This window comes from Prionailurus bengalensis, chromosome E1 (genome assembly GCF_016509475.1).
Source record: "Prionailurus bengalensis isolate Pbe53 chromosome E1, Fcat_Pben_1.1_paternal_pri, whole genome shotgun sequence".
In the NCBI taxonomy this organism is placed as follows: domain Eukaryota; kingdom Metazoa; phylum Chordata; class Mammalia; order Carnivora; family Felidae; genus Prionailurus; species Prionailurus bengalensis.
Genome location: NC_057347.1, coordinates 9,864,829 through 9,885,955, shown reverse-complemented (window position 1 = coordinate 9,885,955; position 21,127 = coordinate 9,864,829). Strand labels below are relative to the sequence as shown.

The following is a 21,127-nucleotide window of genomic DNA, read 5'->3' as shown; positions in this document are numbered from 1 at the left end:
AACTTTGGAGCCCACGTTTCTGGGTTCAAATCTCCGCTTAAGCTGTTGTAACCTTGGGCAAGTTATCTGAACGCACCTATGCCTCCATTTCCTGCGAGGTAAAATACATATAAAATCAGTAGCTGCAACAAAGGGTTTAAGTGAGCTAATATAATATATGTAAAGTATTTGGTGCAGAATAAGTTGTGCATAGGAGAGAAGGCTGTTTCTGTTTTCTTTAAATTAAAAATATTAATAAAGTAAGTGAAGAGTAAGGGAAGGTTCATTTTATTCCTTTTGTGGTGAAACACTAAACATATTTTCATTGCTCTGAGAGGTTGATTTTGAAGAAATGGTGAAGCCACAACATATATATATATTTTTTAAGTTTGTTTAAGAGAGAGAGAGAGCCAGAAAGGGGCAGAGAGAGAGAGAGAGGGAGGGAGAGAATCTCAAGCAGGTTCCGTGCTGTCAACGCAGAGCCCATTGTGGGGCTCGATCTCATGAACGTGAGATCCTGACCTGAGCCAGAATCAAGAGTCAGACACTTAACCAACTGAGCCACCCAGGTGCCCGCCCAACAGATTTCTTGAGCATGCCTTTACTCCTCACTGTAGAGAAGAAATGGGACCAGCTTGCCCCAAAAAGTGCAAAACATCGAGAGTCTTGTATTTACTAGGGAGTGGATCTTACCACTGTCTTCAGTGTGAATTTGGAACTGGCAACCTGTCAGTGGAATGAACATTGGCTTCCATGTCTAGACATTTCAACAACGAGAACATCAGTTTGGGAAATAGAGGCACACGGTTAATGGCTTCATGAGATAAAACTGTGTGGTCAGCCTAGGGAGGTGTGACGGATTGTATTCCCCTGAGACGGCTCCGCCTCTGCCTGCCACCTCGTGTGCACTTCCCCAGGGCAACTTTGCCACTTGCTCCGTCAAGGAACGTGAACCTTGAACTTGGGCAGGCCCAGGACTGCTTCCTAGTGTAGTATGACAGAAGTGACCCGTGTGACTGCCAAGGCTGGCCTGGAAGAGGCCATGTGGTGACCCTTGTATGCAGAAACACACCCGGAGCCCTGAGCCATTCTGTAACAAGCCCAGCCACCCTGAGACCCACCCCCCGCCCCCTCCTGGAGAGGCCCCCCCAACAGTGCTCCCTCCGACCGACAGCCCAGCTCAGCTGCCACGCGACCGCATTGGTTGCCCTGACCGCCACGTGAGCGAGCCCCGTGGCATGTCCGGCCCAGTGAGTCTTCCGGTTACTGCAGCCACCTGAGAGCATCGAAGTCACAAGTGCCTGGCCAGGCCTTTCCCAAGTTCTTCACCTGCAAAAGAAAATGGTTCTTTCCAGGGGAGTCTGGGTGGCTCAGTCGGCCGAGCATCCGACTTCAGCTCAGGTCGCGGTCTCACGATTCAGGAGTTCGAGCCCCGCATTGGGCTCACTGCTGTCAGCGCAGAGCCTGCTTTGGATCCTCCGTCCCCCTCTCTCTGCCCCTCCCCAGCTCATCCTTTCTCTCTCAAAAATAAATAAACATTAAAAAAAATAATAAAATGGTTTTTTCTACCTATGAAATTAAGGGGAAACTTTGTCCCGAAACAGTGGTAACTGGCTAAATAGTATGCATAATTTTCATTAAAAAAATTTTTTGTTTATTATTTATTTTTGAGAGAGAGACAGAGCGCGAGCAGGGGAGGGGCAGAGAGAGAGGGAGACACAGAATCCGAAGCAGGATCCAGGCTCCGACCGAGCTGTCAGCACAGAGCCCAACGCAGGGCTTGAACTCATGAACCATGAGTTCGTGACCTGAGCCGAAGTCGGAGGCTTAACCGACTGAGCCATCCAGGTGCCCCCATAATTTTCATTTTTAATTGTTGCCTAATGTCCCCTGCTGGGGTCTGAAGCCTTTTTTTATTTGTTTTAAAAACTGGTGCACTATGCCATTTTGTGCGTGTTGCATTACTACACCAGTGTCACATGCACGTCTTTGATGTTTGTTCTGGCGTCTGCTTCCCTCTTCTGTGCGGATTTCTTTCTCCTTGGATAATTCGCCCCTGCCCCAGCCTTCAATGAATCAGCATATCACCTTGACCTTCATGAGTCGAGGCCAGTAGCGACCCAGGCTGAATGAGATGCGAGGAGACATTTGTTAGGGCCTCCAGAAGAGTCTTAGCACCATTCCCTGGATTTGATGGTGTGCAGACTGAGGCCTGGAGCTGCCCAGGCATCACACTGCCATGAGGCAAGGCAGATCGCTGATGAAGGTAGCCCGTCCAGGTGCACGTGCGAGGGAGAGCGACGGTCCCTGAAAGCATATTTCAGTCGTGCTGGACCTCAAGTCAGACTTGCCCCTAGAGTTCCAGTTATAGAAGCCAAAAACTCATTTTATTGTTTCAGGCTTGAATTGGGTGTCCTCTTGTGACTGGACGATTCCTAACTCATAGCGACCACAACTGCAGCATTTTTGAGATTCTGGGTAACATTTCCGAGGGATGTTGCTAAATCAGAGGCTCTCCAGACAGTCCCCCTGATGAATGACCCCGGGTCCCGTGAGGCCTGGTGGGAAGGGTGAGGAATGCTTTTGCTTCAAGAATGGGAAACCAAGGAGCGAAACAAAGCTGCCCTCACATATTCAGATGTCACGTGGAAGAAGCAATAATTCTATTCTTTGTGGTTCCAGATCGTTTCAGAACTGGAACCAACATGTGCCATGTTAACGAAGATCAAACGGAGCCCCGTATAAAGAAGGATTGTCCAACTGTTGGGGCCTCCAGCAGTGGAAGGGGCTGTCCGGTGCTGGCTTCTCTTTCACTGCAAATCCTTGGTCTCTGGCACGTGACAGTTTGGTAAATAGCATCAGAGGTTGGATGCTGTTGATGCTACTTTGTATGAAAGATCAGGCTACATGGTTTCTCTGTTTCTTCCAGTTTGGAAATGATACGATTCTGTGCTTCCTTAGGTATCAGAAGACGTACTTACTGTGAGACCCTTGGGCTAACTGTGAAGCGTCTCAGTCCGTTTCCTTATCCATAAAATAAAGATAACAGCACTTTGCCAAATGATTTTCGTGAGCCGCAAATTAATGTGTATGAAAACGCTTTGAAAGACCAAAGTGGTGCGGATGTGAACTGGTATTAGCATTGCCTACATTGCAAACTCTCAGTTTAAAGAATGTGGGAAGGGCCACCTGGGTGGCTCGGTTAAGCATTTGACTCTTGATTTCAGCTCAGGTCAGGTTCTCATGGTTCATGAGTTTGAGCCCCGCATCAGGCTCTGCGCTCTGTGCTTAGAGCCTGCTTGTGATTCACTCTCTTTCCCTCTCTCTGCCCCCTCCCCACTCTGCCTCTCTCTCTTTCAAAATGAATAAACATTAAAAAAATCAAGAATGTGGTCAATTCCTTAATGTTCTATGTTTTGACCAATGCGTGGTTTAAGAAAACAGAACAAAGTGATGTTAATCCAGATAAACCTATTTCAGCACGCCCCCTCTGCCTAATTGTCTAATTTCTGCAATTGCACATGCAGGTGAATTTGGTTCCTTTTAGTGGTGGAATTTGGAAGTTTCTCAGTGATTGCTATGAGATGGAGCAATCACTGGGCAAAGTGTATATAATGTTAGGGAGTCAGAGCTAAATCGTGATCTAGAATGGGTCCTTCTCAGGTGTATCAAGACTCACATATTGGGTGCCTGGGTGGCTCAGTCAGGTAAGTGCCCGACTTAAGCTCAGGTCGTGATCTCACGGTTCATGACTTCGAGCCCCACGTTGGGCTCCGTGCTGACAGCTCAGAACCTGGAGCCTGTTTCGGATTCTGTGTTTCCCTCTCTCTCTGACCCTCCCCCTCTAGTGCCCTCTCTCTCTCTCTCTCTCTCCCCCCCTGTGTCTCTCAAAAATAAACAAAGCATTTAAACAATTAAAAAAAAGACTCACAAATCGGGAAGTGGATTTTTTCTCATCTCTACTGAGGGGAAGGCTACACGGAGAGGCAGATGTTGTAATTCACTAAAGCCCCACCGACGACAGCCCCTTCTCCTTTCCAGTTTGCTGACCAGAGACCCTGGGGGCGCACCTCCCATGCAGAGGAGTTAGGTAATGAGGATTTCATTTGGCCCACACAGTGGGCTAGGAAGCCAACCCAGCATGCAGAGTGAAATCTGGGGCCAACCGGTCCTCTGGCCACTTCAGTTTCAATGGAAATGAGACGTCCCGCCTGCTTTGGGCTTTTCAACTGGCGTGTTGGGAGCTGCCCTTCCAGAGCCGTTTCGCATTTTGGCTTCTGGAGGGGACTGCCAGCCGTGTGGGCCCCCTGCAAGAAGCCGCTCAGACCATGCTATTATCTCTTCTCGGAACACTGCCGCTTTGTCTCCCCACTTTGTCTTTAAAGACCCAGCACAGAGTGGTCGCTGTGCCCTCCCTAGGCCAGACCCCCTTCGGAGTCTTTTGTTCAGAGGCCCTCTCTGTCGAGAGCATCGTTCATGGTGGCCATGGAACAGTGTGACTATTTGGGAAAGAGAAGGATGCAATTTTTTAAAAAATTTTCAACGTTGATTTTTGACAGAGAGGGAGGGTCAGAGACAGAAGGAGACACAGAATCTGAAGCAGGCCCCAGGCTCTGAGCTGTCAGCACTGAGCCCAACACGGGGCTCAAACTCACAAACTGTGAAATCATGACCTGAGCTGAAGTCCGACGCTTAACAGACTGAGCCACCCAGGCGCCCCGAGAAGGATGCAGATTTACAAGTGTTTTCAACTCTAACCCAAGATGCTGAGCCAGTGGAGTGTGAGCAAGATTAATTTGGCACCCTGCAAAAAAAAAAAAAAAAAAAAAAAAAAAATATGACAAGACAGAACTTTTGTCCTGCTACAAAAAAAACCATCTCTAAACGTGGACCCGACTGTTTGCTTTTAGCCAAGAAAGCAAACTGCACAAGTGATTTGGTTCATTGGTACGGGTAGGATTCTTCTGAGTGGTTTCCTCTGTTTGGTCCGCCAAGGAGTTGCCGTTGACTTTCATATGAGGTGAATGCATCTCTAGAAAACACTCCAGGGAAACTTCCCGAAAGGCAGTGGAACTGGGGAAGAATTACCTTCCGCCACAGGCAAGGTGGGGCCTGAGATTTGATAACAGACCTCAGTTCCTTGTGGCCCTGCTTCTGTTTTGCTGAGTCGCCTCAAACTTTTTTATCTCACTTGTTCTGAGTCCAAAGGAACAGCACCGCCTGTAAAACCAACGGACGCCTGATTACCTCCTTCCGAGCTGCATCCACCAGCACTCACGTGTCTTTTTCTCCATTCTCGTTATTGACGTGGTATAGTCACAGGTTCAAAAACGAAATAGGGCCCTTATGAAAAGCAAAACTGCTGTTGCTCTACACCGTCCCCTTTCTTATCCCACTTCTCAAAGTTAACCACTTACATACACTTGCTTAATTAAACTGCTAAGGTGCCTTTTTTTTTTTTTAAAGTAGACTTTCACAGCAGTTTTGGGCACAGCAAAATTGAGAGGGCACACTGTGCCCACCCCTGTAACCCCTGTCCTGCCCCCCACCCCCCACAAGTGTGCAGGGCTCCTGTCACCATCAATATCCCTCACTATAGTGGTCCATTTGTTACAACTGCTGGACCTGTACTGACACATGACAGCCACTCAGTCCATGGTTCACATTAGGGTTCACGTTCTTTGGGTTCGGACAAATGTATCCACCCATTATAGTATCATACGGAACAGTTTCACTGCCCTAAACATCCTCTGTACTCTGCCTGTTTGTTCTTCCCTCTGCCCAGCCCCTGATCTTTCTACTCTCTCCATAATTTATCTCTTCTGGAATGTTCTATAGTTGAAATTCTACAGTGTGTAGTCTTCTCATAATGGCTTCTTTCACCCAGTCATCTGCATTTAGGGTCCTTCCCTGTCTTTTCATGGCTTTATAGCTCATTTCTTTGTAGCACTGAATCCAGCAACTCCATTGCCTGGATATATCATGGTTGATCCGTTCACTTTCTGAAGGACGCCTTGGTTGCTTCCATTTTTGGGCAGTTGGGAATAAAGCTGCTCTGAACATCTTTGTGCAGGTTTGTGTGTAGGCATCACTTTTCAACTCATTTGGGTAAATACCAAGGGGTGCGATAGCTGAATCACGGCAAGAGTGTGTTTAGTTTTGTAAGGAATTGCCAAACTGTCTTCACTGCCTAACTGCGCCATTTTGCATTTCTGCCAGCAATGAACAAGAGTTCCTGTTGCTCTGCACCCCTGTTGGCACGTGGTGGTGTTAAGGTTTTGGATTTTAGCCATTTTCGTACATGTGTAGTGGTATTTCATAGTTTTTTTTTTTTTTTGTAATGTATTTATTTATTTTTGAGAGAGAGTGAGTGGGGGAGGGGCAGAGAGCAGGGGAGACACAGAATCCGAAGCAGGCTCCAGGCTCCGAGCTGTCAACACAGAGCCCGACGCGGGGCTCGAATCCACGGACTGTGAGATCACGACCTGAGCCGAAGTCGGACGCTCAACTGACTGAGCCCCCAGGCGCCCCTCTCGTAGTTGTTTTAATTTGTTGTTCCCTAATGTATTTCAACTTTATTTGCTAGCTGGGATAATATTCAAATGTTCTATAAAATAGTCTTGCATACTTGGTGTATAGGTCAGTTTAAATAGTATCCGTGTAATTGTCACTATATATGTATATATTCCCCGCAGAGTAAAGTCGTGTGGTACGATTTTGTGACCTTTCTTATGCAGCTTCCTGGTTTTATGAAGTTTCTGGTTTTTTCACTGTTTTCTAAGTTATTATTTTAATTCTGATTAGTTAATATGCAGTGCTGTATTAGTTTCAGGTGTACAATATAGTGATTCAACACTTGCATATATCACCCAGTGCTCATCATGACAAGTGCCTTCCTTAATCCCCATCATCTGTTTAACCCATCCCTCTGCCTGGAGCCTTCCCTCTGGTAACGATCAGCTTGTTCTCCATAGTTAAGAGTCTGTTTATTTCTTGTGATAAGGACTTTTTTAAAAACTTAAATCCCAAGTTAACATACGGTGTAATAATGGTTTCAGGAGTAGGATTTAGTGATTCATCACTTACATATAACGCTCAGTGCTCATCCCAAGAAGTGCTCTCCTTAATGCCCATCGCCCATTTAGCCACCCCCCACCACCACCCAACACCCTGCCAGCAACCTTCTGTTTGTTCTCTGCATTTAAGAGTCTCTTATGGTTTGCCTCCCTCTCTGTCTTTATCTTATTTATCCTTCCCTCCCCCAATTTTCATGTTTTGTTTCTTAAATTCCACACATGAGTGAAATCGTATGATATTTATCTTTCTCTGACTTATTTCACTTAGCTTAATACACTGTAGTTCCATCCACATTGTTGCAAATGGCAAGATTTCATTCTTTTTGATCGCCAAGTAATATTCCAGTGTGTATGTATGTATATGTCTGTGTGTGTCTATCACAGGTTTTTTTATCCATTCATCAGTCCATGGACATTTGGGCTCTTTCCATAATCTGGCTATTGTCAATAGTGCTGCTATAAACATTGGGGTGCATGTGCCCCTTTGAATCAGTATTTTTGTATCCTTTGGATAAATACCTAGTAGTGTAATTGCCGGGTCTTAGGGTCATTCTATTTTTAATTTTTTTGAGAACCTTTCACTATTTTTATTATATCCTCATTTTTTTAAATTTTTTCATACTCTTCATCCAACCAGATGTTCTTTCAAAGAAACTTCCCTCGGGAGGCATCTTGTCCTCTTGGCCCAGTTTGGATGTGTTCTCCAGATTTGCTCCATGGGTATCCTCTCGAGACTCCCCGTGACTGGTTTCCTCTAATAGAACTACTGGTCTCCCACGATCACTCACCCTCTTTCTCTTTGGTTTACTCCCTCGTTCTCCTGGAGCACATTCTCAAGTAACTTACTTAGAAAGGGTGTTAGCCGTTTAATTTTTTTTTCTGAGTCTCCATATGTTTGACAGCATGTTTTATTGTCTGCCTCTGTGACTGGTTTATAGTTAGGTCAGATATAGAATTCTAGGTTGAAAATCATTTTCCCTCAGAACTTTGAAGGTGTTTGCTTCATTGCCTTTGAGAATTCAGTACTGCTATAATGAATGATAGCCAGTCTCATGCTCACACCCCTTCCCTGAACTTGTAGGCATTCTTGGTGTCCTGAAACTTTATAAAGGGGTATCTTCATGTGGGTCTTTCTTCATTCATTCTGCCTGACCCAAGTTCTGGGACTCACATTCTTCAGCGTTGGAGGATTCTCTCGTGTCAGTTTTTTGGTCATTTCCTTCACTGTGCTTCCACTGGTCTCTATTTCCAGATCTTCTGTTCATTGACTGATCTTCCAGATTGGCCCTGAGTGTTTACCTTTTCTGTTTAAATCTTGTTACATATCAGGAGAGGTCTTTGATTTTGCATTCCATCCCTTCTATCGAAGCTTATAATTTGACCAAATGTATTTAAAATTTCTGAGAGTTTTTTCTTGTGCTGTCCTTTCCTTTCTTCCAAGCATCCTGGCGTTGTTTTAATGAGTGCATATCACCTTGAATCTCAAGCTCTGTCCATGAGGCTTTCCTTGAGCATCCTCTAGAAATGTGCCTTCTTCCCCGTCAGCCCCCTCCTTGTCAGGGCTCCCTGCACTCCAGGCCTTTTGCACATTCCGTTCACTTTTTCTTAGCCTACCTTTATGCCTTTAATCTAGTTTGAGGTACTTTTGTTGTAATTCGATTATACTTACCAAGTAAGTAGTTTGATATTCAGATCTGTTGCTCAGATGAGAGGTCCATATAAAGAGAGTTAATTGGGGGGGTCATCTGTATATAAGTGGTATTTTAGGATCTTGAGATGGAATAGAATCAGCAGGAAAATAATTTGTAAGAAGAGAGGAGGAGAGGCCCAGGACCCAGGTCTGAAGATTCTGACAGTAGAATCAGAGAGACAAGGAGGGGCCAGCAAAGGAGAGAGACCGAAGACAGCGGCTGAACTGAGAGAAGAACCAGGAGAGTTGTTCGTTGGAGGCATGCTTGTTCCCGGGCACCTCGGGGGGCTCAACGGTTAAGTGTCCGACCTCGGCTCAGGTCATGATCTCGTGGTTCGTGGGTTCGAGCCCCGCGTCAGGCTCTGCACTGACATTGCGGAGCCTGCTTGGGACTCTCTCTCTCTCAATAAATAAATAAATAAATAAATAAATAAATAAAGTAATTAGTTAAAAAAAAAAAGGAATTGTTTCAGTTCTGCTGAGAGGATTGAAGGTCTCTGTTGTGTTGGCCCGTGTGGAGGTTGTGGATGGCCTCAGTGGACAAGGTTTGGGTTGAGTAATGGCAGAGGAGAGAGAAGAAGTGAAGACAACCAAGGTGTATAGGACTCTGGGGAGGATTCTGTTGTGAGGGGGAAGAAGGAAATCAGCTATTAGCTGGAGGAAGATGTGGGCTACAGACTTTTTTTTAAGATTTTATTTTTAAGTAATCTCTACACCCAACATGGGGCTCGAACTCACAAACCTGAGATCCAGAGTTGCATGCTCTACCGACTGAGCCAACCAGGTGCCCCGAGATTTTTTTTTTTTTTTTAATTGAAGAGAGTTAAGCATGTTTAAATGCCCATCAGAAGGATGGAAAGGAAAGGCTGTTTCAGCAAATCACAGGGACAGTGGAGATGTGGAATGGGTTAAATAGGTTTGTTGCAACGGGAGGGGAGGTGGGAACAAAAACCCAAAAGTGAAAAGGTTGGATATGTTGATTAGGATGAGATTATGCCTGACCAGGAAAGCCCAGGGAAAAAGTTTGACATCGTCATGATGCAGGCGGGAATGCCTACCGATTCTGGAACAGAACAGTGAGCAGGATATTTAAGGGATATTGGTCCATTATGTCTCCGGGCTGGGAGAGGCTGGAATCGGAAAGACCTTTGGGAACATTTCAGAAATTTAGATGGAACATTCTTAAGGGCCTAGTCTGGATCCCTACCAAAAGGAAAACAAAGAAAAAATATAGAAACATTTCCATAAATAACTGGTTTAAGTGACTGGTTGGCTACCAAAAGAAAAGGGAGAGGACATTTTAAATGTTTTTCAGGTCCCTTGACTGGAGGATAAGGAGATATGGATAAGGAGAGCGAAGGGAAGGAGGAATAAATATCACCCAAAGGTTGAGAAAGATGGAGATTGAGGGGGGGAGATTAGATTTGACAATAAATGCATTATTGGAACTTTTGAGAAAAAAAGTTATGAATGGTTAGAGTAAAAAATATCCTAGTAGTTTGGATTCTTTGAGACCAAAGGGGTAAGTTCTCTTGTGTTTCAGAGGCAAGGCAGCAATTATGTGGTAGGTGATAATGGTGAACTTTCATTTCTGTCTCCCGCCTGTCTCTCCCACAGGACAGGTCTGTGAATTCTTATGGAAGAAATGAAAGTTTAGCAATTTATTTCAGAATGTCACCATTTCCTTCATCAGTGCATAGTAGAGAGAAGACCTACCTACCAAAGAACAATCCAAGTAGCATTCTTAGGGTACAAGGAAATTAAGGGACTGAAGTAAATTTTAAAAAATAAAAAATAAAATTAAAAAAAAAAGAAGGGACTGAAAATATTTTATTTTCAGCTCACGAGAATCACTGCTTAAAACAGGCATCTGATCTGATTTAAATGGTTGTGCTATTGTTGTTTTAAACATGCTTTTTATTCTCTGCAAAGATTTATGTTTCCTGCCCCCTTAACTCTCTGTATGTTGTTATGATAGGATTTTCCCTTCTGCTTTTTAAATTTACTACATAAATATAACCATACAAAAGAAACAGGAAATTTTCTCACAGCCCAAGCAGCTTAATATTCACCTGTTCTCAATGTTCTGGGTACTCTTCTACTGTGTATGTCTATGAATACAGAGTTTGATGCACCTGTGATCTGTCACATTATAAGTTTTCATTTGGCATTTTAAAAATATAACACATCAGGGAGCACCTGGGTGGCACAGTCGTTTAAGCATCTAACGCTTGATCTCGGCTTGGGTCATGATCTCACGGTTCATGAGTTTGAGCCCCGCATCGGGTTCTGTGCTGATGGTGTGGATCCTGCTTGGGATTCTGTCTCTCCTCTCTGCCCCTTCCCCGCTTGTGTGTGCATGCTCTCTCTCTTAAATATATAAAATTAAAAAAAAATTTTTTTTTAGTATAACATCATTTTTTTTAAGTTTATTTTGAGGGAGAGAGAGAGAGAGAGAGAGCGAGAGAGAGAGCGTGCGCATGTGAGCAAGGGAGAGGCAGAGAGAGAGGGAGAGAGAGAATCCCAAGCAAGCTTAACGCTCAGCATGGAGCCCCACACAGGGCTCGATATCACGACCTGAGCCAAAATCAAGAGTTGGACATTTAACTGACTGAGCCATCCAGGCGGATCCAAACATTTTTTCTTTTTGAGAGAGGGGGTGCAAGTGAGTGAGGGTTGGAGGGGGGAGAGAGAGAATCCCACGAGAGGCAGAGAGAGAGAGAAGTGGGGCTCACCCGAAGCGAGGCTCGAGCTCACCAGATGTGGTCCTCGAACTCGCAAACCGTGAGATCATGACCTGAGCCAAAGTCAGATGGCTAACGACTGAGCCACCCAGGGGCCCACCAAGCATGTTTTTTAGAAAATCATATTAGTCTTCCCGATTATGAGGTGGGGCTTGCTTTTATTTCAACTTCATGCCGTTAGACGGCCAGCCTCAGTAGGAATAAGTGGCGGTCTGGTGGGAGGATGGGGAAAAGACCAAAGAAGTCAAGAGTGACGGCTAGGCCGTCCGTATTCTGTCAACCCTGGGCTTCTCACTGCCTCTGCGGTCTCCCTTGCCGTGGTGTAAGTTTCCAGTGGTATGCTCCATGTCAGGGTTCCCGGATGTATAGTGCGGTGCCGATCAAGTGTCAGAATGGAAACAACAGAAACAAAAGCGAAAACAGATGTCGTAACGAACACAACTGGATTGTGTATTTCATAATACACAAGCGGACATATTTCACAAACGTACACTGATGTAAAAAAATTCCTACTAGTCTAGGTAAGGTGCAAGTAGTAACACCTACGTGGAGGGCAAGCTAAGATTTGGCAGAAGGGAGGAGCTCACTTCAGCCGGAAAGGATGACGGAGTTGATCTGCTGCTCTGTTTGAGTCCTGCCCATCCTCAAACCCGGCGGACGGATGGTTGAAAAGGAGCCTTCATTTCAGTGGCCATGTCGGGAATGGCCAGTGGCTGTGTGATAACAAGAGCTGGGCTCTCCCATCTGCCTTGAACTTGAGTTCTCTTCCGTTTTCATCAGGGCCCTTTCCAGGATTACTTCATTCTAGAGAACCAGCGTTACTAAAACGGTTTATTGCTTAGTGATTTCAATCTTCATTTTACGAGAACAATTAAATAAATCTTGCCTTCATTGAGTATTTTCTTCGTTAAGTATGATGCAAGGAAGATGCCTGAAGGCATTAAACTGTGTATTGTAGTACTCTTAGCTTTCCAATGACTTCTAATTTGAAAAAGTTAATTAAAAAACAAACAAGCCCATAGTTTGGGGGCACCTGGGTGGCTCAGTTCATTAAGCATCGGACTCTTCATTTTGGCCCAGGTCATGATCTCATGGTTCATGAGTTCAGGCCCCCCCCACTGTCAGCACAGAGCCTGCTTGGGATTCTCTCTCTCTCCCTCTCTCTCTGCCCCTCCCCTGCTTGCGTTCCTTCTCTCTCTCTCTCTCTCTCTCTCTCTCTCTCTCTCTCTCTCTCCAAATAAATAAATAAACTTAAGAAAAACCATCTAGTTTTTCTGTATATTAGTATGACAACTTAAGCTTTATTGTGTCAAGGTTTTAAAAAGCACTTAACTGTTAGACACAGCACCGAATGCCATTGGCCTTCACATCATCACCCCCAATTTCAGCATGTTCATTCCTTCAGGTCTTCCTTAGAAGCGGCCCTTGGCACTGGGCTCAGAGCTACCGTGCCACATCGGGTTCTGCTTCTGTCTTGGTCGACTGGAGCTGGGGGCCATTCTGGGGGGCGGGGGGCATACCCTCCACTGCTTCCCACCTTGTGGAGGCCCAGGGATTGGTGACACCTTCTAGGGTCCTTTGTCACTGGGGACCTTCAACCTGAGGCACAGAGTTGCGGAAGTTACCGCAGTCAGCCTTGATTCATCAAATGGTCTTTGAGTTTGGAAAACAGGTCCAGAATTTTCGCTTACCCTTTAACCTCTGAGGTGGGTCTCATTTGTAGAGCCATATAGGAGATCGATGTCTGGGTTCGCACTCCTAGAATTTTTTTTTAACATGGTCTACAATGTAGTATAGATGAAAACAGAAAATAGTTCCTTCCCTTACATTTCCCGTTATAAATACTCTAAATTTTGTATCATTTCCATATTATGTAAATCCCTTTAGCATTTAAAACCGTACCATAGCTACATGTAATGCGAACTTATCCCATTTGTTCTTATTTTTCTGAATACAAATAAGCACACTGTTTCCACTTGTGTTAAAAGCAGTAGGTCATTGGACTAGATTAGTCTTCCCTTGGTGTTATTCGTGTCTTGTGATTTCTTAAGCAAATTTGTACTCATTCACAAGATGTTGATGAACTTTTTAAAAAAAAATGTTTATCAAGGGGCACCCGGGGTGGCTCAGTTGGTTAAGCATCCCAGTTAGGCCCAGGTCATGAACTTGCGGTTTGTGAGTTCGAGCCCCGCGTCAGGCTCCACGCTGAGTGTGGAGCCCGCTTGAGATTCTCTCTCTGTCTCTGTCATGGGGCGCCTGGGTGGCCCAGTCGGTTAAGTGTCCGACTTCGGCTCAGGTCACGATCTCACGATTCGCGAGTTCGAGCCCTGCATCAGGCTCTGTGCTGACAGCTCGGATCCCGGAGCCTGCTTTGGCTTCTTTATCTCCCTCTCCCTCTGTTCCTCCCCTGCTCACGCACTCTCTCAAAAATAAAGATTGCACTCTCTAAAAAAGATTTTAAAATATCAAGAAAAAAACGTTTATCAAGAAACGCACTGTGACCTTGCGTTTTGTCAAAAGGCTGTTGTTTAGTTGCCGGGGTTACAGTTCAGATGCATTAGGCTGCAGGTTACAGAAAACCCAATTCAAGATGACTTGTGTGAAGGGCATTTATTGGCTTGTGTAACTGGAAGGCCAGCTTAGCTACAGGCTAAGCTCCAGGGCTGATTGACTGAGCAACTCCACCGAGCTACTAAGAATTTGCTTTCCTTCTTTCTACTCTGTTCTCACCTTCCTCTCATGATGACAACAGGTTGCAGCCATTCCCAGACTTCTGTGCTCCCTTCCTCATGTGCAGTAATGTTTTAGAAATTCACCCAGAAGACCCCCTCCTGGTGTTCTGTTGACCTCAGTTGAGGGGTGTGTCCAGGCCTTGAACCAGCAACTGTGGCTGGGATGAGATTAAGTGGAGGAGTTCAGGCTTGGAGTCAGTTTCCCCCCAAAGTCTAGGGGCTGTGGGAGGAGGTACAGAAACCCCCGTCAGCTCCAGGTAGGTTTCTAGAGGCGTGGGGGGCGGGTGGGTGGGGCGGAAATGAATGAAGGGCAGCAGCCATCCCGTTCCGTGTCCGACATGAGTTGAAGTCACTTGGGTTTCATTTATAAAAGTGCCTGCGTTGTTTCATTGGTTTCTACTTCTTCTGTCCTTAGGGGCTGTGACAACAGCCAAACGGACAGGCATCCCGGCTCCTCGAGAACTTTCGGTAACCGTCTCCAGAGAGAGAACCGTGCCACGCGGTCCCTCCAACCCCAGGAAGTCGGTGTCCAGCCCCACGTCTTCCAGCACACCCACCCCTACGAAGCACCTGCGGACCACCTCCGCAAGACCCAAGCCAGAGAATGAAGGCGGGGAGAAGGCCGTGCTCGAGTCCCAGGTTCGGGAACTCCTGGCAGAAGCCAAAGCGAAAGACAGTGAAATTAACAGGCTTCGAAGCGAGCTGAAGAAATGTAAGGAGAAAAGGACTCCGAGCACTGAAGGAACCGAGCCTTCCGACGCAAATGCAGATGGAACGCCCGTCTCCCCAGGTGACTCGGAACCCTTGCTAAGAGCTCTTGAGGAGAAGAACAAGAATTTTCAGAAGGAGCTTGCAGATCTGGAGGAGGAAAACCGGGCCTTAAGGGAGAAACTGACTCATCTGGAGCATTCCCCAAATTCGGAGGGGGGTGCTAGTCACACGGGGGAGAGCAGCTGCCCAACGTCCGTAACTCAGGAGTCCAGCTTCGGAAGCCCACCCGGAAATCAGCTGTCGGGCGAGCTCGATGCGTATCGGCACCCCATACACGAAAACGCGTTAAGGACATCAGGCTCTTCAAGCAGCGACGTCACCAAAGCTTCTTTGTCCCCGGATGCCTCGGATTTCGAGCACATCACAGCCGACACGCCCTCCAGGCCCCTGTCCTCCAGCAGCAACCCCTTTAAGAGCTCCAAGTGCTCCACGACAGGCAGCTCCCCCAACAACGTGAGCGAGCTGTCCCTGGCCTCCCTCGCGGAGAAGATACAGAAGATGGAGGAAAACCAGCACAGCACGGCCGAGGAGCTGCAGGCTACTCTGCAGGAGTTGTCGGACCAGCAGCAGATGGTTCAGGAGCTGACGGCCGAAAACGAGAAACTGCTGGACGAGAAGACGATCCTGGAGAGTTCTTTCCACCAGCACCGAGAGAGGGCCGCGCAGCTAAGTCAGGAGAACGAGAAGCTGATAAACCTCCTGCAGGAGCGCGCAAAGAGCGAGGAGCCCGCCGCCGTCCAAGAAGGCAAAATTCTGGAGCTGGAGCAGAAGTGCGCAGAAATTCTTGACCAGGGCCGCTTTGAAAGAGAGAAGCTGCTTAACATCCAGCAGCAGCTGACCTGTAGCCTCCGGAAGGTGGAGGAGGAGAACCAAGGGGCTTTGGAAGCGATTAAACACCTCAAGGAAGAAAACGAAAAGCTGACCGGGGTTCTGGAACGGGAGCGGTGTAATAACGGTGTGATGGCCAAAACTCTGGAGGAGTGCAAGGCGACCTTGGAAGGGCTGCAGATTGAAAATGGGTCTTTGAAGGCGCATTTGGAGAGTGAGCAGCAGAAAGCCACGGAGACCGGTCCTGTGGGGCAGACGGCAGAGGCGCGTGAAGTTCAAGAGATGTTGAGAGTCGCTCGAGCTGAGAAGGATCAGCTGGAACTGTCTTGCACCGAGCTCAGGCAAGAATTGCTAAAGGCCCATGGTGAAATTAAACATGTTTCAAGCCTACTGGCCAAGGTAAGGAGACAGTCCTTTCCCGGTATTTGCTCATCCTTCTTAGCGTTGTTCCCCTCGACCTTGAGATTCACAGAGCATAGAGACTCCTTGGCTCAGCCAGTTTCATTCATGAATCCAGCTTTCTAGCTTGAAGATGTGTTCCATTCCGGACAGACTGGGGACACAAAAATGAAACACCCCCATTTCTGACTGTAGGTTCAAAGTGTAGCAGGGAGATGGTGAATCAGATCAGTGAGTGCGATGCAGGGATAAAGAGTATCCTAGAGGACAGCTCAGAGTTCAGTTCCAAGGAGGAACACCTAGAATGATATGGGAGAAAGGAAAGTAGTGCTGGAGGGCTTCCTGAAAGAGGTGGCAAGTAAGCTGAATCTTATTGGCTCAGAATGAGAGACGGTTATCCAGGTTTATCAGTTAACATGCTCTGGGCTGCTAGTAACAGGAGATTAAAATCATCCCTAATTTCCCTCCCCAGTAATAATATAACCACTGTTTTGGGGTTTTCTTTCAGGTGTGTGTGTGTGTGTGTGTGTGTCCCACAAATTAAAAAAAAATTTTTTTATAGACTCATCCTTTACATACTCTTTTAGTTTAAAATTTTTAGGTTTATTTTTATTTATTTTTTTGAGAGGGATAGAGAGCAATCAGAGGAGGGGCAGAGAGAGAGGGAGACAGAATCCCAAGTAGGCTCCGTGCTGTCAGCACAGAGCCCAGTGCAGGGCTCGAACTCACAAACCATGAGATCAGGACCTGAGCCGAAATCAAGAATTGGACACTTAACTGATTGAGCCACCCACGTGCCCCGTGTAATTTAATATTTTGTGAGTATATTCTTCTCATTATTCTTTGAAACGTGATATTAAGGCCAGGCCATATTCTAGTATATAAATATCTCATATGTTCTGTACCGGTCACCTGTTCATTGAGCGTGTTATGTTCTCTTCCGGTCTTTTGGTATTCTAAATACATTTTTTTTTTATATATCTGTCTGGTTATTTCCTTAGGAAAAATTCCTAAGCACTGACTTGATGTGTCAGAATGTGACTTTTTTTTCTCTATTATTTTTTTTAATGTTTATTTATTTTTGAGACAGAGACAAAGCATGAACGGGGGAGGGTCAGAGAGAGAGGGAGACACAGAATCAGAAGTAGGTTCCAGGCTCTGAGCTGTCAGCACAGAGCCCGAGGCGGGGCTCAAACTCACGGACCGCGAGATCATGACCTGAGCCGATGACGGACGCTTAACCGACTGAGCCACCCAGGCGCCCCGAATGTGACCATTTTAAGGACACTCAATACATTCAGCCAGTTTCCCCCCAGAAGTGTTCCCACCAGCTGATCCACGGGAGTGCCCGTTTCCCTGAACCCTTGCCAATGCTTGGTATCCAGTTGCTGGGTCATTCAGATCTGGTCTTCATCGCCTCTTTTTTCCTCCCCTTCTTCACTGGGGAAGATCTTACCCAGCCCACGATCAAGTAAATGATCCCTGTTTCGTTTTTAAAAATAATCCTTTCGTCAGTCTGCAACTTTGTCACATGATAAAGTTGCTGGTAATTCTATAATATCCTGCCTGCTCACAGGGCAGTGCTGGAAAGGCATAGACAGGTGGCTTCCTAGTTTCCGTTTCCTGCAAGCTCTGGATCTGTGATGTTAGGGGTCTGGTGGTGAGAGAGGGAGGTTGAAATCACTTCCCACCTTAGGGTTGTCACTGTTTTAAGAAACAAGCTGTAGGCGCCTGGGTGGCTCAGTCAGTTAAGCGTCCGACTCTTGATTTCAGCTCAAGACCTGATCTCACACAGTCGAGAAGGCAGAGGCTGCTTGGGATTCTCTCTCCCACTCTTTTTGCTTCTTCACCCCTATAAGCTCTCTCTCTCCCTCAAAATAAGCAAACACACACACACACACAAAAAAAAGAAAAGAAAAAAGTTGTGCCATGAGCTCACAGGGTGATTTTTCTCCACTGCTTCATCTGCCTTTAGATTAGTCTACTGCCTGGTGCCTGGGTTGGTTAAGTTGGTTAAGCATACACCTGTGGCTCAGGTCATGATCTCGCGGTTCGTGGGTTCGAGCCCCGCGTCGGGCTCTGTGCTGACAGTTCAGAGCCCGGAGCCTGCTTGGGATTCTGTGTCTCCCTCTCTCTCTGACCCTCCCCTGCTTGTGCTCTCTCTCTCAAAAATAAATACACGTTAAAAAAATTTTTTTAAAAGATTAGTTTGTTGTAACTTGGTTCTGGCTTGGTTGTTTGATAATCTGAGTGGTAGGTAGTGTTACTTTTTTGTTTCTTTTTTTTTTTTTTTATCATTGTCAGTGTTCTAAATTTACAGCTAAAATGCTAAATAAAATTTCAATAAAATTTGAAAGTATGGAAGTGATTCCATAGAAGGTACTCGCCAGGTGCCCATTTGAAGTTTAAGTTGGTGATTGTAGCTTTACGTTAACTTCCAGTGTCTGAAATCAGTTTCTCTCCATCACTGTTGCAAAATGCGTCATCTTCCAGATGACCTTCTTGAAGTGCCCCCTCAGTCCTTCACCTGCCTCTTCGGTATTTCGATTGACATTACATTATATACATGGGTCACCAAGAAATAATTTGGTATCTCAAAACAGTAGCTTCACTTCTTCTGGCCATGAAAATTATGTATTCGTTACGGAAGGTTTAGGAAATATGGAAACGTATAAAGAGAAAAATTAACACTACCTTCAGTCCCGTCACTTGGAGAAAAACAGTGTTGACAGTTTGCTGTATGTCTTCTCGGACGTCTCCCCAGTTTATGCACGTTTAGGCACGTGTACCAACCTGTGTCAGCATAAGTAAAATATTTAATCTTCTTATTCAGAAGGATAGAGTATGTCACTCCACATGCCTTGAATCCTCGAACACACAGACCAGCTGGATTCGTTTACCGGTTCTACGTTAACCTATTTCATTCATTTGTTTCTGCTTTTATCTTTATTAATCCTTTTATCCTGCTTGTCTGTATTTCCTTGGTTTCTTCTTAGTTTTTTGAGTGAAATTCTGTGTTCGGTTAAGTCGGTCATTGCTTGGTTGGTAATGACAGCATTTAAAGGTACGAGTTTGCCCTTCCTTCTAGCTTTATCTACACGAGGACAGTAAAATTGAGAATTTTTCTGGGGCAAACCAAGTCTAATTTGGAGAAAAAGAAAAAAGCTTTGCATTTTCTGTGGAGTGCAAGGTACAGCATATACATTTTAAGTCAGCTGTTAATTATGTTATTCCTGTATTCCCTTTGTATTACACGCTGATTAGAATCATCAAAAATTTGTCAGTAGAGTGGAAGAGACTGTAGCTGGTATTTCGAGGTAAGACTGTGTGAAGCACCAGGTCACCTGGAGTTGCTTTCATACTTGAGATCCCAGGTCTGTGATTTTGTGCCGTCTTAGTGCACAAGGGCATTGACCTATAATCACAGCGGGCTCGTTACCTGTGCTTTTTTCTGTTACCTTCGAAAAGGTGTAAAACCCGGACTTTCTAGGCTGACCGAAAGCTTATTGTAACCCCAGGGCGATATCAGTTGATCTGCCAGCAACCATGAATTCAAGTGATAAGATGTTAAGGGACTCAAGCCCGAAGGACACAGGAGCACTTGTAGTACAAACATAGAATGATGTGAAGCGATGGATTGATAAGTGGAAAGCGTGGGTCCTCCTGACTCGGTTAACTGTGATTAATTCTGTGACCTTGGGCAGCCCCTCTTCATCGTAGGGTGTAGAACAGAAGTGTGGTTGGTGTGGAGGCGGAGGGGGGCGGATCTTGGCCTCGTTCCTGATTTAAGGGGAGTGTCTTCAACATTTTGGTATCAAGGATGTCTGTCGTAGGCACGTGCTGTGTACCTTTTATTGAGTTATACAAGTATTTTGCTAGGAACTGATTTGTTTGTTTTTTTTTTTTAAAAGGATAGGGGTTGAATTTTTCTACATCTGTTGTAGGTCTTAAACATCTCTCAGATCTGATCTTAGAGTAGTTCTTATATAATCATGGTGGTTTTTCTCTTTTAACTTGTTAACAAGGTCAATTAGAATAACAGATTTTCTAAGGCAGTCCAGTGTTAAGTCATCTTTGCATTCCCAGCGCAAATTCTAATTCTTTAGTTCTCAGTCACTTTGCAGGACATTTGCTAGACTTTTCACATTTCACCTCCTTGAGCCGATGTCTGAGTGAGCGTCCTGTTAACCACCAAGCAGTTTTCTTGGTGATGAACAACTTCTGCGCTTGAGCTCTGCATTCATCCATTCAAATTCATGGCAGAAGGCGACTGTTAGGAGAAAAGAACAAAATTGCCTGTTTACTAAAGAGAGGAAAAGCAATACCAAACCACCCTGTGATCTGATTGAGTAAATCTGTATAAATTTCCAGTTTCCGTAAGTTACACAAATGACTCAGATACTATTAGAAGAGCCTCTGAAAAGCCTTAAAATGTACTTTTTTTTTTTTTTTTTTTTTTTGGTGCAAGGTGGATCTGTTCTTCCTACAGTAAATGGGAAATTGGTAGGACATTTACAATCATTGGGATTATTTCAGAGGCTCTCTGTTCCTCTCATTTCTTTGTCTTCAGCTGTTTGCTAGTATCTCCATTCTTGTCAGCTTCTCTGATATCCTATATATACATTTTGCTGGCAGATTACCGTGTGGTTATAAAACTTGCCTCCGTACGACTTTGAGGATGGCTGTCATTTCCACAGATGCCTCAGCCTCCTATAAGCCACACTCATTCGCTCTCCCTCTCTCTCTCTCTCTCTTCCTTTCGAGAGAGAGGAAGAGAGAGAGAGAGAGAGGAATGCCTGCCCCAGCCAGCAAGCAGCATGTCATTAAATGGGATTATTGGTTTTTCAGACTATACTGCAATCCAGGTTTATGGTTTTCTAACGATCACATTTGCAGTTGGTTGAGATC

General features: G+C 45.5%; 1 protein-coding gene across 7 annotated transcripts in view; it reads left to right on the top strand.

Annotated features, from left to right (window-relative positions):
- The window catches only part of SPECC1 (sperm antigen with calponin homology and coiled-coil domains 1), a 286,429-nt gene that overhangs the window by 166,857 nt on the left and 98,445 nt on the right, over positions 1-21,127 (top strand). For all 7 annotated transcript variants that reach the window (XM_043583241.1, XM_043583239.1, XM_043583240.1 and 4 more), the window contains one exon: positions 14,637-16,219. In XM_043583241.1, the coding sequence (XP_043439176.1) occupies positions 14,637-16,219 (1,583 nt within the window). The remainder of the gene's footprint in view (positions 1-14,636; positions 16,220-21,127) is intronic.